Below are 17,016 nucleotides of genomic sequence, written 5' to 3'. Positions count from 1 at the left end.
AGAAGGTTCCCTGCTTACCCAAACTATCTAATACCCAGTTTTTTGGCCATCTGGAATAGAAACATAGGAATTGGGAGCAAAAGTAGGCAAATTCAGCCCTTCGAGTCAACTCCACCATTCAATCAGATCATGGTTGATCTTAGAATCATAGAATCATAGAACCCTACAGTGCAGAAAGAGGCCCTTTGGCCCATCGAGTCTGCACCGAACACAATCCCACCCAGGCACTACCCCCATATCCCTACATATTATACCAACTAATCCCTTTAACCTACGCATCCCTGGATACTAAGGGGCAATTTCTTAGCATGGCCAATCAACCTAACCCACACATCTTTGGACTGTGGGAGGAAAATGGAGCACCCGGAGGAAACCCACGCATCTTTCCCTGGTTTCAAATCCACCTCCCTACCCCTTCTCCATATCCCTTTAACCTGTTTTTTTAAAATTAGAAATATATTTATCTTCTTCTTGGAGCCATTTAATGATTCAGTCTGTTGTCATCATGGTCAGGTTATGGGGTTTATCTGTTAGTAGGTTGATCTGGTGTGACTGACAATGGTTGGTGGCAAAGACGTGGGGAAAAAAGGAACGTGACAGGAGCCCAACAACAAAGTTGTTGGAAGGATTGTTCCTGTGAGGAATGAAGTGGCATGAGAGAGGTGGCATCAGAAGGATGGGATGGCATGGATGGGGATAGCATGTGAGGGGTCACATGGGAGCAGTGGTTGAGATCACCTAATTGGTTGTGTGGCAAAATGGTAGAAACAATTATTTGAAACAACTTATTATTCAAAGGCTATTCTTTGTGCTAAAATGAAGATTCACTCACTTTAGATGAAAATGTTTTAGAAAAACTCATGGAAGGAACATTTAAAATGTTGTGACAAAATTTAAATCCTAAACAAGAGCCTTGCCATGGAACAAGGTTGAGAATGAATGATGTAGCTCAGGCAGATTTCAAGAAAGTAGAGTATTTATAATTATTCCTTGAATAATATCAAACCCATCAGATGTAAACTAAAAGCAAAATACTGTCGATTGATGCAGATACAAAATTAAGACAATAAGTTCTGGAAATACTCAGCAGCTATAGCAGCATCTGTGGAGAAACATTTTGAGTCCAATCTTTTTTCCTTTCATTTTTAATGAGATATGGGCATGACTTGCTGTCCATCTCTAATCGTCTGAGTGGCTTATTGAGCCGGTAAGAGGGTGTGTCTGGACTGTGGGCTAGAGCAGGTAAAGTTGGCAGATTTCCTTCCCTGAAAGGGAGGATAGCATTAATGGAAGAGAAACCATTTCAATTCCAGACTTTATTAATTTAATTTGAATTCCATGAGCTGCCATGGCAGGATTATGAACCATGTTCCCTGGATTTCTGATCCAATGATCACAGCATGACCTTCTCCCTTCATCATCAGTTTAAAGTTTATTGATTAGTGTCACAAGCAGGCTATCACTGCAAAGTTACTATGAGAGTCCCCCAGTCGTCACACTCTGGCACCTGCTCAGGTACAATGAGGGAGAATTTAGGATGGCCAATCCACCTAACTGCATGGCTTTCAGACTGTGGGAGGAAACTGTTGCATTTGGAGGAAACCCACACTGAGAGAATGTGCAGATTTGCAGTGACAATGACCCAAGCCAGAAATTGAACCCAGGTCCCTGGCGCTATGATGCAGCAGTGCTAACCACTGTACCACTGTCCATTCTAGAGAACTGCTCAATTGCACAGATCAGTTCAAATGTAGAAATGCTCTACTGGGATTTGTACCCAGGATTTCCTAATTATAAAATCAACTAAACCACAAACCCTAAGGATGCAGAGCCCATTAGGCATAAACCTACCTTCATTTTCAACTCAGAACAAAATAATTCCCAATTGGACTTTTATTTTCCATAAATGAGTCATAAGTCCAGACTCCTTGCAAAATCCTCCATTTATCTTCCTTAGTCTGTCATGGGCAGCTTTATTAATAGAATTCAGAATGAAAAGGTTATGTTCTGTTGAAGTATTTGGTGAAAGAATGACTGAAACCCTGCATTTAGAGCAGTATCGTTGCAATAAAGATACTAGTTTGAATGCAAATATTTGATAACATGCATCAGTTATGTATAATTTATTTTATTTCTTAGGTCTGCTCAACACAGCAAGCCATACAGAGACATTATTTAAACGGGTACCTGAAAAATATATTATGCAGCAATTTCTTTTGTAATTGTGTTCATATTTGTAAAACTTGTTGTTAGATATAATTTTTAAAATATTTAATGTGCTCTCTTTAGAGTAGCTGCCTGCTCTGCGCATGTGCAGCCTTACTCAGGCCCGCACTGGCTACCTATCCATGTGTCAAGGACCCCAGGTTGACGGCGGCCTGGCAGCTGTGAGGCGAATGGGACGCAGCGACATGGAGTGGAGCATCTGAAGGGATATCGGCAGCATCCTCCCTTTGACGGCGGACACCGCGGCCCTTGCTGACTCCGAGATCGCTGGCGGTGCTGATTATTCCAGTATTGGCGATCGATGCGACTCTGAGCGGACGCGCTGAGGCGGATTGTTTGGTGAGCCGCGGATGGCGGGCGGGCTTTGGGGCCTACAGAGCAGCGATGGTGGGGGTGGGAAATCGTGTTCAGGCGGGAGCCCGGTGAGGTCTGCAGAAGTAGGTGGGATTAGATTTGAAGTAGCAGCTGGAGTGCTGGTGGCTGCTTTTGAAAAAATAGTTTTTTAAAAAAGGGCGGCCAATTGCCTGGGGGTTTGCGCATGCGCTGTTCAGATGGGAATGTTAAATCTGGAATAGAGTTGGAGCTGCAGGAAAAATCCCTCCGAGTAGAATCCAAAATATAAGGTGGAAATGTGGACTCAGCTTGTTAGGAAACTTCGACCCATAGGGTTCACTCGTACCTTGTGCATCTTCCCAGCTTTCTTAATCCAAAGGTGTGCAGGTTAGGTGGATTGGCAATGCCAAATTTCCCCTTACTGTCATGATAAATGCATGGGGTTTATGGGGATAGGGCCTTGGTGAGATTGTTGTTGGTGTAGGTTCGATTGGGCGAATTAACTTTTGAAGGAAAGCAAAATGCTGTGAATGCTGGAGATCTGAACTAATAACAGGGAATGTTGAAAAAATTCAGCAATTTAGCAGCATCTGTCAAGAGAAATAGAATTAATGTTTCAAGTCTGGCGTGATTTCTTTGATTACAAAGAAGAGTCATTTTGGACCTGAAAATTAATTGCTGTCAAACCTGCTGAATTTTTCCAAAGTTTTTGGAAGATGTGGGTTTGTGAAATGCTGGGAGATGGTTTCTGTCAGCCATGGACCCATTATAAGCTGTAATTCACTAGCTGCCTATCTTAAATATGGCCCTGAAATTATTTCACGCCTGGTTTTGTTCTATTTCACTTGTTCTTGCTGCAGGCCCATGCAAAATACCCCCTCCCTCCTCCAGTTCTGCCAGTCATGGGGAGGGAAGGTTTGGTGTTTGTTAACCTCTTTCCTGGCTCCACTGTTAGACTTGTTGACCTTCAGGAGTCATGATGTGGGTATGCCGGCGTTGGACTGGCGTAAACACAGTAAAAAGTCTGACAACACCAGGTTTTAGTCCAACCTATTTATTTGATAATATACTCACAAGCTTTCGAGGGACACCCTCTTCGTCAGGTGAATGCATTCACCTGACGAAGAGGGTGTCCCTCGAAAGCTTGTGAGTATATTATCAAATAAATAGGTTGGACTAAAACCTGGTGTTGTCAGACTTTTTACGACCTTCAGGAGATCAGACATGTGGAAGGAAGCATGGTCATGCCCCATCCTCACTAATGTTTTCTCAAAGGCACATGTTTTCTGTGCTTCTGAAACAGAAGAAGACTAATGGGAGCAGTTTCAGTTTGGATTCAGGGCCGCTAGATGCTTGTCAACAAAATATGTAGGTCAATGAATCTGCTATTGGAATAAGGGAGCTGGATGTGGCAGTGCACACATTGGGCTCAAAGGCCAGACTCCTTGAATTCGAGCTAAAATGTAATTCTTATAAGCATGTGCCTGTTCTGCCATTCAGCAAAATTATGGCTGATATGTTTGAGCATTTTACTCCCTGAAATTGGGAGCTCCAAAAATTCATAACCTTCCTTCCAAGTGAAGAAATTTCTCCCCACCTTAGCTCTGAATGGCTGAGCCCTTATTTTTAGACTCCGTGTTCTAGATTTCCTGAGCTAGAGGAAACATGTTGCCCACATCTGTTACTGTTTCAAGTTACTTCTGAGTTGTATGTTTCAATTAGGTTCCCTCTAATTCTAAATTTGTAGCACTGTAATCCTAGTCTACTCAAAACTTGTCTTTCTGTACGACGTAGGCTCTCTTATCTCATTTATATTACCAATTGAAGGTCAGAATAGAACAATGGATCTGTTGAAGACTCGTCATGTATTGTATAAATGGCATAAATTGTGACCTTTATGCTGCAGATATGTTGTGTTAAATTGATTTGCTGGCAAAATGGTGTAAAAGCAATTCGTAATACAGGTTCCCCATCTCCCTGCAGTTACAGTAACTAAATAAATTTTTGACTTTCTGCACAGTACATATGGATAGTGAGGGCAGTGATTGCTCAAGAACTTAGGAATAAAACTGTCACCTCGTAAATAGAATACTTCATTAATATGACCATAATGGGTAAATGGTTTGCCGAGCAAGATATGTCGTAGCTGCCAGGTTGCTTCTTGGCATGTGTGTAGTGAGCACATTTTACGGTTGACCCTGGATGAGGATTTATGTTTAAACATCTAGAGTTTTGCATCCTTATTGAGAGCCACACTGTGTCCCTGGATAATTTTTGAGGCAATTTTTAATTACAGCTGCATTTATAGGGAGATGTTGGGAGCCTGTTGTGAGTTTTGCCTTCTTGTCCGATGTTGTGTAGCTGTAATTGTTTATTTCTGAGCTTAGTTTGGTAACCAGAATCTTTACTTACTTGTTTCCAATAGAAAGTGAGGACAAATGTGATGTTCCACTATGTGTCACTCTATTCTCTATGCCACCAGCAGTTTGCTCTGAAACAGTTTACTGAAGCACATTTCAAAAGTCCCTGCTCTTGGTCACCTGTCAAGATTCTCTTCTGGGGACAGTGTCTAATAATTCATTCTGAACTGAGGAACTTTGTAGGTTAGAGATTTTAGTGTTCAGAACTTGAAGTTTACTGTTTGATCTGGAATAGCAGTTCATTAATCTGTTGTAAAACCAGCAGTTCAGGTTTCTCTTTAACCCTATCCAACTGATGACATTTGCTGTTCTTGTCTGAAATTGTTTAATTTTAGTCTGTGATTCCATGTCTACCTTCTCTTCCCTTGTCCACATGGCCACTCATCATGTAAGTTCTTGAGGGAACCAGCATGACAGATAAACCTGTTTCTCCTCTCACCTGATGGTCATGTCCAGCCAAAGTAATTTGAATCAGAAGCAGACTTGATATTCCTTCTTAAAACCTCGACCATATGAGTCTGACCTATACCCCTTTTATTGCTCTGTCTGGGTTAGGTCTATTAGGCATTTACACAGCAATTAAAGTACTTTAAACAGGGACAATTGTATGTTAAAATACTGAATAAATATAGAAATACAATCAATTTTGTGATGACAGCTTTGATTTGATCCATTTTGTTTTAGTGGGATGTTTAGTGATATTCTGAAAAGGGGTCTGAGTCATCAAGTATTGCAATTGTTTTTTGGCTCTCTTGTTAAATCTGTTTTCCATAACTTCAGGTAATTATATAACTTATGACCTCAGTTCAATTTTTTCTCTTTCTCTCTGAAGCCAGTCCTTTAAGAGCTGGAAGTTGGATGTGACCGTTCATACTTCGTGATAACGGAAACACCGTAATCATGTTTTTGTATAACCTGACCCTTCAGAGAGCAACTGGCATATCGCATGCCATTCATGGAAACTTTTCAGGTGAGAATCAGTAATTGTTTTCAACTTCTGCAATTAACTATGACTAACTTACTTTATAAACTTAGTCCTTTCATATTTCCATATTGCTTTACTTCAACCCAATTTTATTCTGTCCTCTCCTGAGACAGTGCACTGACCACTGCAGGGAAATGGCTGACTATGCTCAGAGGGGTCAGAGCATATTTAGGGGGTATCCATTTTATTAGAAATTTAAGAAGTGGCCTGGGGAAATACTTTCTTCATCAAGGACTTGCTTTTATTGCCCCACACTTGCTGTAAAAAAGATACCATTTGCACTCCATTCTTTGGAACATTTCTGACATTACAAATACATAGGCCAGAGCAACTTAAAAGAAGTTGCATCCACTGCAATATTTTTATATTTAAAAAGTCGCTGTTTGAAATGTGCCATGCGTATGAATGCATTGTGACTAGAATCGTGAGCAGAACACCATCTAACTCATCTTTGCAAGAGCTCTCGAATTAGTTACACAACATTCTGACGTCTCCCAAATCCATACAAACGTTTCCTCTTCAAGTTCTCAGCCAATTATCTTTTGAAAGTTATGTAATCTGCTTCCAACGCCCTTTCCAGCAGTATGCTGATTGCATATAACATTGACTTTGAAAGCTGTGTGCTGTTTCAGTGTCCAAAGTGTAAATATTTTTTCTTTACCATTGGAAGAAGCTGACAATTCTATTAATGTATGAAGGATAAAGCCTTTTCTATAATTCATTATAAAATATTAGGTACATATTAAATGTATTCAAGGCTCACAGTTAGTGAACCTGCCCGATTTCAATCTTGCGGCCCACTGAGATGATGAAGGGCACTTATGGGGCCCACTCACTGGCCTAGGTTGCCCATCACTGTTCTGGATCATAGCTTACATATATAAAAAAAACTTCTTCTGATGGAAACAGGTGGAAGTTGGGAGAAACTACTGAAATCTCTCAATTTTGAGCATCTATGATGAAATTTACAAGGACATTTAATAAAGAGAACACTCCAAGCTTTACTAGTCTCTCCATAGTAAACCTCTAAGGCTTCCTGTGATGTGATGCCCAGAATTGGACACATTATTGCATCTGAGGTCTAATCAGTGATTTATAAGGAGTTCGCACAATATACTTGTTTCTGTATCTTTTAAACCGTTTATACAAAATAAACTTGACTTCCAGCAAAATCAATCATTTGCCATTTAATGTCCGTTGTCCCAGTGGCAAAACCATTCCAAGTGCCAATCCTCCATAACGTGCAATTTTAAGGAATGGGAAATGTGGTTTGAAATATCCTGATTGACACTTGTGCATGTATTTTAGGCACCAAAATGCAGGAGATTGTTGTTTCCAGGGGGAAGATCTTGGAGTTACTCCGCCCAGATGCAAATACTGGGAAGGTGCATACACTGCTCACAGTGGAGGCCTTTGGGATAATTCGTTCTCTAATGGCCTTCAGGTTAACAGGAGGTACCAAAGGTAAGAACTTCTGGAAATGTGGATTTGCCTATGTTTGTTATTTCGGCAAATTAAAATTCCCCCTATCTGCTTCCATCCTCCTTGTTGTCAAAGTAGCCCAAGAGTACGAATTCCTGAGCATATTTAGTCCTGATGTCCTCCAGTGCTTCCTCCAAATGGCTTGTGTGGTCAGTAAATCGTAGAAGGCAGTTTAACCACGAACAGCATCACAGCTGAACCTGAGCTAGCCTTGATTTCATATATATATTTTTCCTACCTAATCAGGTACAATAACTTTGGTTGACTTTTAAAATAAATATTACTAAGTCAGGTTGCTAAGATGGAGTGTTTCAGTGGGTGCTATGGTTGAGATCATTTAATTCTGCTCTGCTTCAGGGAATTGAATAAAGTTTCTGCTGGCCTTGAGTATCTTAAGACTATATTAGTCAGTGACGAATGGAATAGTATTTTTCCAGCAGAAACATGTATGAGTGGCTAGTTTTGGTGACCCATAATCAGTTACTTAATTGTGGCTTTCTGCACACACAGTCACACAAACAGGTGCAGCTGTCAGTGAGGCTGGGATTTCCAATTGCTTTTTGATTGATTCTCGGGTCAGAAAGCATGAGATGGGTCAGCACTGCGAGCATCTATGAAAATGTTTGAAAACTTGATCAGTGCTATCAAATTGTTTAACATGGGAGGGCGCGGTGATAGAAGTTGAAGTAAACAAGCTGTGGGCGCTTCGCAACTGTAGGCTGGACAGTAGTCAGAATTATTTAGGTTTGTTAATTTCTAGATAAACTTGTAATTGTCTCGTACTAACTAGAAAAATCCTTAATTTAACATTTTGCAGTCATATTTGTCATAGTCCAAGGGCTTTTAGAAACATGCCACGAAATCTGTCCAGATGGCAATATTAATATTTAAACTTATATTTAGGTTGCTTTTAGTACTCCAGCAACTATTCTGAAAATAGAACCACAGAAAAGTTTTATGGTGCAGAAAGAGGCCATTTAGCCTATTGTGTCTGTGCTGGCCGACAAAAGAAACTTGCCACCCATTTTGATCCCAACATTTAGCTTACCACAGCATCTGGCTCCAGCATTCAGTTTCAAAATACAGCAGCAGAACATAGGTAATGAGGCTGGCATTTATTGTTCACCTCTTGTTGCCTTTTGAGGAGGTGGCAGTGTCCAGAGTCATGTCAGAGGATGGTTAATAGTCCGTCATTTTGGTGTGAAACAGGAATTGCATATAAAGTAAGCCAGTTAATGACTGATTTCCTAAAATATATTAGTGAGCCAATTTGGTTTATATGATAATCTGAAAACTGATCTCAGATTTTTATTTCTAGATTATTAAATTCAGATTTTGAAACCACAGTGGTGGAACTTTGCTACTGTTCCCATAAATGCATTTGTTATTGGATTTTTAATTGCCGTTTGTTTGGTTCAAAGCATTGCAAGCAATTGCCAAACACCTCATTTCTTTTTGTCTGCAGATTACATAGTTGTAGGTAGTGATTCTGGCAGGATTGTTATCCTGGAGTATCAGCCATCCAAGAATATTTTTGATAAAGTCCATCAGGAAACCTTTGGGAAAAGTGGATGCCGCCGTATTGTGCCTGGACAGTACCTGGCAGTTGATCCTAAAGGTCGTGCCGTTATGATAGGTGAGTGATAATGTACCAGTAAAAACTAACTAGTAATAAATAGTAATAACCGGTAAAACCAACTAACATGCGGCTTAGCACTATTCACATTTATCTACTGTGCCTTTGGGAGGATATATGTGTCTTTAAGGAGCAAATTATTTGATTATTGTATCCTGTGGTTCCATGACTGAAATGATTTGTTTGTTGCCAGGGGCCATCGAGAAACAAAAGCTAGTCTATATCCTGAACAGAGATGCTGCTGCTCGTCTCACCATCTCCTCACCACTGGAAGCACACAAAGCAAACACACTGGTGTATCATGTAGTTGGTGTGGATGTGGGCTTTGAGAATCCTATGTTTGCTTGTCTTGAGATGGATTATGAGGTATTCGGCTAGTTTTCCATATTGATGTAGCTAAATACAACTATTATAACATCCTAAAACAAAATTTAAATAAGCTAGACACATCTGATGCCTATGCCACTGTCTATTGTTAATGAAATTGGAGTTCTGTGGTTCAGGGAGCAGGCATTGTGGTAGATTACAGGAGCAGGCTGAGATTAGTTATCTCAAACAGACTTCGTTAAACTTGAGATCAATAATCTGGTTCAATATGAAACCAGGTATTTTAACTCCAGAGGCTAATATTTGATTTAGATTAAAAACCTCAAACAGCAAGGCCTACAGCTCAATGGCTGAATATTGTGGGAATTCAATTATTTACTTCCCTTTCTTTAACATTGCCAATCTCTTGAACCTCATCTGGCAAAATTCACATCCTTTATCCCTTGAACCTCATCTGGCAAAATTCACATCCTTTACCCGCTTCAGATTCAGTTGGCAAAGGCCTCCCCTCTTGATAGTAAGTTAGGGACCCTTGACATATCCTGAGTATGGGTACCCAGTGAGGAATGTATAAGGCTGGGGTGAGATTCAGTACTACTGATTAAATGATGTGAATCATGTCTCATTGCTGGAAAATATTTGGGGATATTTCTGGTTTTCTGATCCAGTAGCTATAAGCTTGTCATTGCCTAAGATTTCCCCCAATGTTTTTATGCTTTGATCATAAATTTCCCCTAATTAAATATTTAGTAGACTGAAGCCATTGTCTTTGGTCCTATCTCAGATGTATGACTCCATTCCCTTACCTGACCACAGACATGAATGACAACGATCTGATTCAATCTCAGTTGACCTGCAAACTAAGCAACTTCATAATCCTCTTCATCAAGTCTGCCTGTTTCCACTTTTTGTGCCATTGTCTGTCTTTGACTCTGCTTTAGCCAATCTGCAACTAAAACTCTCACTCATTCATTTTGTTGCCTTTAGACCCGATTATTCCGTTGCTCCCTGGCCAGATTTCTCTATCTCAGCCTCTACGAACTTGGGGTTGTACAAAGCACATTTCCTTTCCATTGCCAGTCTTGTTCACCTGTCACTCCTGCTGGGTGAATTACATTTTCTCTAGGCCTCTGAACATGTCAAATTTGAATTTCCTATCTCCTTTTAAAGTCTTGTTCTTCTCCACCTCTGTAACATCGTGCCCTTTGCAAACTCTTGTTTTCTAGATTGACAACTTCCTTTTCTCACCCGTTCGTCACTGTGCCTTCAGTTTATTCTCTACACTTTGGAACTCTCGCCTAAATGTCTAGGCTTCCTCCTTTATCTTTAAACTAGAACAATAATAAGAGTATAGACAGAGTTCATCCTTAACCTTAAGGTTCAGAGATAAAGGATGGCCACTGTGTGCCTTCAATAGAGAAGGGAAGTACGTATTATCTCAATAGTTGGATTCCGTAGAATGTTCAAAATTCAAATTAATGGCTTTGTAATGAGAAATCACTTTGTACCTTCAGTGATAAAATTCTGGGAATTAAAAGCCTTGGATTGGTTAAACTAAGGACCATATTCCTTGCTTGAAAATTTCTCCCTATTTCTAGGAGGCAGACAGTGATCCTACTGGTGAAGCAGCTGCTAACACTCAACAGACATTGACATTCTACGAGTTGGACTTGGGCCTGAATCATGTTGTAAGAAAGTACAGTGAACCTCTGGAGGAACATGGCAACTTCCTAATTACAGGTATGCTGAGAGTGTTTGTGATGGATTCAGATTGGAGTGTGTGAATAACTCAGTTGGTGAGCCAAACCAAACATCCTCCCAACATTTACTGTGTTTTTAGATGCTAACTTGCTTTGTCATGATGAATTTGGAGTTAATGTAGGATGACTGACTGGGACAGTTGACCGGTCACGTGGACTTGAAACATCAGCGCTTTTCTGTCCTTACAGATGCTGCCAGACCTGAGATTTTCCAGCATTTTCTCTTTTGGGGCGAAAAATGTCTGGCTGTAAATATCTTAGCACTTTTTACTGTTTCTGCTTATCCTGGGTAATAAAAAACAATTTTCCTTTGAAATAATTTTACAACGGTCACTTTTGCAGGAAATGAACAATGTTATAGTAGTGTGGCATGGAGTGTCACTGAGAGGTCATAGTTTCCAAATATTCTTTGGCAGAGTTTGGGAAACTTTGCTCTGCGTCTGAATCTACAGCATGTTGACAGAAAGAGAAAACACCAATGCAGCAGGAGGGGCACACATTTACCTTTGTTGTGTGTGGAATGGGCCATTGCTGTTGGGCCTAACAAAAGGGAAACTTTCTCCCTCATTAAGCAATATCATGGAATGTACAAGTATTTTAAAATTAAAATTCAGGAATTGAGTTAATGCGTTGCTATTCCAAGACTCCTGTGAGCGGTTGTGAGTTCAGCTACCTGTGGATTCTGCTCTTAGCTGCTCCTCACAGCCAATTCCATGCATATTCAGCCCTTGGTGATTATTTCAAAGTGCAGGCATTATGATCCAGCTCAAAGTTGCATTGAACTTTATGATTTGCAAATGAAAATGTTAGAAAGACATAGGCCCATTAGCATTAGGAGATTAAGAAGAGCAGTCTTTCATAAGAACATAAGAAATAGGAGCAGGAGTAGGCCAACTAGCCCTTCGAGCCTGCCCCGCCATTCAATAAGATCATGGCTGATCTGTCGTGGCTCAGTTCCACATTCCCGCCCTCTCCCCATAACCCTTAATCCCCTCTCTCATCAAAAACCCATCAACCCGCGTCTTAAAAATATTTAGCGAGGCAGCCTCCACCACTTCAACGGGCAGAGAATTCCAGAGATTCACCACCCTTTGAGTGAAGAAGTTCCTCCTCAACTCTGTTCTAAACCACCCCCCCTTTATCTTGAGGCTGTGCCCCCTAGTCCTACTATCCTTTCTGAGCGGGAAGAGTCTCTCCACCTCTATCCTATCCATCCCATTCATCATCTTATACGTCTCAATGAGATCTCCCCTCATTCTTCTAAACTCTAACGAGTACAAGCCTAATCTATTCAGCCTCTCCTCATAGCTCAACCCCCTCAACTCCGGAATCAGCCTAGTAAACCTCCTCTGCACTCCCTCCAAGGCTAAAATATCCTTGCGTAAGTATGGCGCCCAAAACTGCACACAGTACTCCAGCTGCGGCCTCACCAATGCCCTATACAGCCGCAGCAAGACCTCCCTACTTTTATATTCAATCCCCCTCGCGATGAAAGCCAGCATCCCATTCGCCTTCCTGATCACCTGCTGCACCTGCAAGCTGGGTTTTTGCGACTCATGCACAAGGACCCCGAGGTCCCTCTGCACCGTCACCTGCTGCAGTTTTTCTCCACACAAGTAATAATCCTTCCTACCATTATTCCTACCAAAGTGGACCACCTCGCACTTACCAACATTAAATTCCATTTGCCATTTCCTGGCCCATTCGCCCAGCCTATCTAGATCCTTCTGTAGACTCTCCCCACCCTCCGCACAATTTGCCTTTCCACCAATTTTGGTGTCATCAGCAAATTTCGACACCCTACACTCGGTTCCCTCCTCCAGATCATCTATATAAATGGTAAATAGCTGAGGCCCCAGCACCGACCCCTGGGGCACTCCACTAGTCACCATCCGCCAATCCGAATAGCACCCATTAACCCCCACTCTCTGCCTCCTATTTGACAACCAATCCTCTATCCACGCTAACACCCTACCCCCAACTCCATGCCCCCTGACCTTCTGTAATAACCTCTTGTGAGGTACCTTGTCAAACGCCTTCTGAAAATCCAGGAAGACCACATCCACCGGCTCTCCTCTATCCACCACCCTAGACACATCCTCATAGAACTCCAGTACATTTGTCAGACACGACTTTCCTTTAAGGAAACCGTGCTGCGTCTGCTCTATCAAGCAATTCCCCTCTAGGTGCCTCGCTATTTCCTCCTTGATGACGGATTCCAACATTTTACCTACAACAGACGTTAAACTAACCGGCCTATAATTCCCTGCCTTTTGCCTGGCACCCTTCTTAAACAACGGCGTAACATTAGCCGTTTTCCAATCTTCCGGCACTTCCCCGGAATCCAGCGACGTCTGGAAAATAACCACCAAGGCATCCACTATCACCTCCGCCATTTCTTTCAGGACCCTCGGATACATTCCATCCGGTCCTGGGGACTTGTCCACAATCAGCCCCTCCAGTCTGTCGAGCACCATCTCTCTAGTAACAGTAATGTCATTAAGACCCACCTGTCCTACCACCTTTCCATCTCTAACATCCGGCAAATTATTCACGTCCTCCTCCGTGAAGACCAAAACAAAAAAGTTATTCAAGACCTCAGCCATATCCCCATCCCCTACCACTAAGTCCCCCTTCTCATCCTCTAAGGGACCAGCGTTCACCCTAGCCAGCCTCTTCCTTTTTATATATTTATAAAAACTCTTGCTATCCTTTTTTATATTAAGCGCTAGCCCAGCTTCATAGTTTCTCCTACCCTTCTTTATCAACTTCTTTGTCAATCTTTGTTGACATTTAAACCTCTCCCAATCCTCTTCTCGCCCACTATTCTTAGCTACTCTAAACGCCTCCGCTTTTAATTTAACACTTTCCTTCACCTCCTTCGTTATCCACGGCTTATTACCTCTCCTCCTACGGTCCTTTTTAACCATCAGAATAAATTTCGGCTGAACACCAAGAAAGATCTCCTTAAAGATCCTCCACTGCTCCTCAGCAGACCTACCTTCCAACGCGCTCCCCCAGTCAACATTTGCCAATTCTTCTCTCATCCTACCGTACTCCCCTCTGTTCAAACAAAGGACGCGTGTCTGGGAACCCACTTTCTCCTCCTCCATCTGCACCAGAAACTCCACCATACAATGATCACTCTCCCCAAGAGGATCCTTCACCGCAAGGTCCCTAATTCTACCCGCCTCATTACATAGCACCAGATCCAAGATAGCTCGCTCCCTCGTCGGCTCCAACACACACTGTTCAAGGAAACTATCCCGGCAGCATTCCAAGAACTCCTCCTCGAGCCCACCGCATCCAACATGGGTCGACCAATCAATATGCAGATTGAAATCCCCCATAACTACGGCCGTCCCATTCCTGCACGCCGCACTTATTTGTGCGTTAACAGCCCGCCCCACCTCCAGATCATTATTGGGGGGCCTATAGACGACACCCACCAGCGTCTTCCTCCCTTTGCTACCCACAACGATTCCGCCTTCTGCTCCTTGGCTCCAATATCATCCCTCGCTACCACCCTGATGCTATCCTTAATCAGCAGAGCTATGCCCCCCCCCCTTTTCCCTCCTGCCTGTCCTTCCTAAACACTTAATAGCCCTGTACATTCAGCTCCCAGTCCCTGTCACCTTGCAGCCACGTCTCTGTAATGGCCACCAGATCATATCCATTTGTGTTGATATGCGCCACCAACTCATCCACTTTATTCCTAATGCTTCACGCATTCAGATAAAGCACCTTCATCCCAGCCTTCACCTGGACCTTATTTGCCGGAACGCCACCAACCATACTCACGCCCCTTACTCCCTCTATTATTGGGACATCCTCGGCCTCTATCCTTACCTGTACCGTCTCCTGAACTTTAGACCCCGTAATGTCACCTACCCTCTCTCACACACACACACACACCCCAATTAGTTTAAAGCCCTGTCTACAGTCCTCTTTACACGATTAGCCAGCACTCTGATCCCAGCACGGTTCAGACCAACCCCATCCCAACTGAACAGGCCCCACCTACCCCAATACTGGTGCCAATGCCCCATAAATTCAAACCCATTCCTCCCACACCAATCCCTGAGCCACCCATTCACTTCCTTAATCCTATCATCCCTACGCCTGTCTGCACTCGGTTCAGGCAGTAGCCCAGAGATGACCACCTTGTCGGTTCTACTTTTTAATTCCATTCCCAGCTTTTCATACTCCCTCCCCAGATCCTCAGTTTGCATTTTGCCTATGTCGTCGGCACCCACATGAACAACTACGACCGGATTCTCACCCTCCCACTCCAGGTTCCTCTGCAGCCCAGATGTGACATCCCGGACCCGAGCACCAGGCAGACAACACACCCTTCTGTGCACTTTGTCATTGTGACAAAGGACAGTGTCAATACCCTTCACCCCACTATCCCCAATTACAACTACGTTCCTTTTCCCCTTCTCTTTGCCTATGGCCTGCTGCATCACTGTACCGTGTGCAGTCTGCTCACCGACATCACCTTCCTCGTTCTCGTCCAGACTGGAAGCAAGAACCTCAAACCTGTTATGCAGCTTGAGAGGCTGAGGCCTCCTCTCCCCACCCTCCTTCCTCCTCTCAGCAGCCCCCTCTTGTTCCTGACCCTTAGAGTTAGCCAGTCTAGGGGGGGTGGATGTTACTTGCACCCCATTGACAATGGCACCCTCTCTCCTCCTGATGAGCCTCAGCGTCCGTAGCTCAGAGGCCAGCTCATCTACCTTGAGCTGGAGCTCCTCCAGCAACCTGCACTTACTGCAGACATGGTCACTGGGGAGGACCCTGGGGTCCACCAGTTCCCACATCATACAGAAACCACACATCATATGCCCCTCCATTATTCACTGCAGTAATTTTGAAAATTTCCACACGAACTCACCTGGCCCTTTTTCTCCCCAGCCCTTTTGATATTAAGCCCTAATTGCTCACTCTGCTTCCCTCTCACTCCGCTGTCCGCTTTCAGGAAGGAAAACGTTCAAACTCTTGACACAGTTTCTACTGAAAACAATGAATAAGCTTTTTGGATACTGATCGGCCTGCTGTTTGTGCCCAGGAGTTTCTGTATTCTGTCCCTCTTAAATTTCTCCCAATTTTGAAAATTCAAGAATAGGGTCCAGTCCTCGCTTTGGAAATCTAAATTGAATATTTCTTTACTCCAGTTCCAGGAGGCTCTGATGGACCTAGCGGTGTACTAATCTGCTCTGAAAACTACATCACTTATAAAAATTTTGGGGACCAGCCTGATATCCGGTGCCCCATTCCTAGGAGGAGGGTAAGAAGTTCATGCATCCTTGCCTATGCAGATTCGCAGAAATATAACATTCATGGCCAAAGTACAGAAAAGATAGCTCAGCTTAGCTAAGGATACTGGGGAAGTAATTTGCATTTTATAATCTCATTTTTCATATCAGGATGTCCTAAAGCATTTTACAGTCAGCGAGTTACTTTTAAAGCGTCAAAACTGTTGCTTCCTCGTGAAGCAACAGCAAAGTTCACATTGGTGAACCAGTTGGGTTTTTACACCAATTGACAATGATCATCATTCCACTTTTAGATTTTTATTCAATTTCACTATCTGCTGCAAAGGGGGATTTGAACTCAAGTCCCCCAGAGCATTGCCCTAGGTCTCAGGAATACTAGTCCAACGAATATACCATTACCGTACCACCTTCCCTAGCATCTGACTTAATTCTGTAGCCATAGGATTTATATGCCCAGTTTAGTTTCTGATCCCTGGTAACCCTCAGGACACTGATAGTGGGGCAGTCAGCGATGGTAATGCCATTGAATAACTAATGGTGATGGTTAGATTCTATCTTCTTGGAGATGGTC

The 17,016-nt window shown here is 42.8% G+C and overlaps 1 protein-coding gene across 1 annotated transcript in view; it reads left to right on the top strand.

The window, feature by feature from the left end:
* The first annotated feature begins 2,360 nt into the window (after positions 1-2,360).
* sf3b3 (splicing factor 3b, subunit 3) overlaps positions 2,361-17,016 on the top strand; it is a 66,095-nt gene continuing 51,439 nt past the window's right edge. Inside the window, exons 1-7 of the mRNA XM_080187239.1 lie at positions 2,361-2,565; positions 5,812-5,949; positions 7,273-7,428; positions 8,912-9,082; positions 9,276-9,448; positions 11,008-11,149; positions 16,344-16,456. Coding sequence (XP_080043365.1) covers positions 5,880-5,949; positions 7,273-7,428; positions 8,912-9,082; positions 9,276-9,448; positions 11,008-11,149; positions 16,344-16,456 — 825 coding nt within the window. The 5' untranslated portion in view covers positions 2,361-2,565; positions 5,812-5,879. The remainder of the gene's footprint in view (positions 2,566-5,811; positions 5,950-7,272; positions 7,429-8,911; positions 9,083-9,275; positions 9,449-11,007; positions 11,150-16,343; positions 16,457-17,016) is intronic.

The sequence above is a fragment of the Carcharhinus amblyrhynchos genome, chromosome 4 (genome assembly GCF_965287045.1).
Source record: "Carcharhinus amblyrhynchos chromosome 4, sCarAmb.v2.hapA, whole genome shotgun sequence".
Classification (NCBI taxonomy): domain Eukaryota; kingdom Metazoa; phylum Chordata; class Chondrichthyes; order Carcharhiniformes; family Carcharhinidae; genus Carcharhinus; species Carcharhinus amblyrhynchos.
This window is presented reverse-complemented; position numbering and strand designations above follow the sequence as displayed.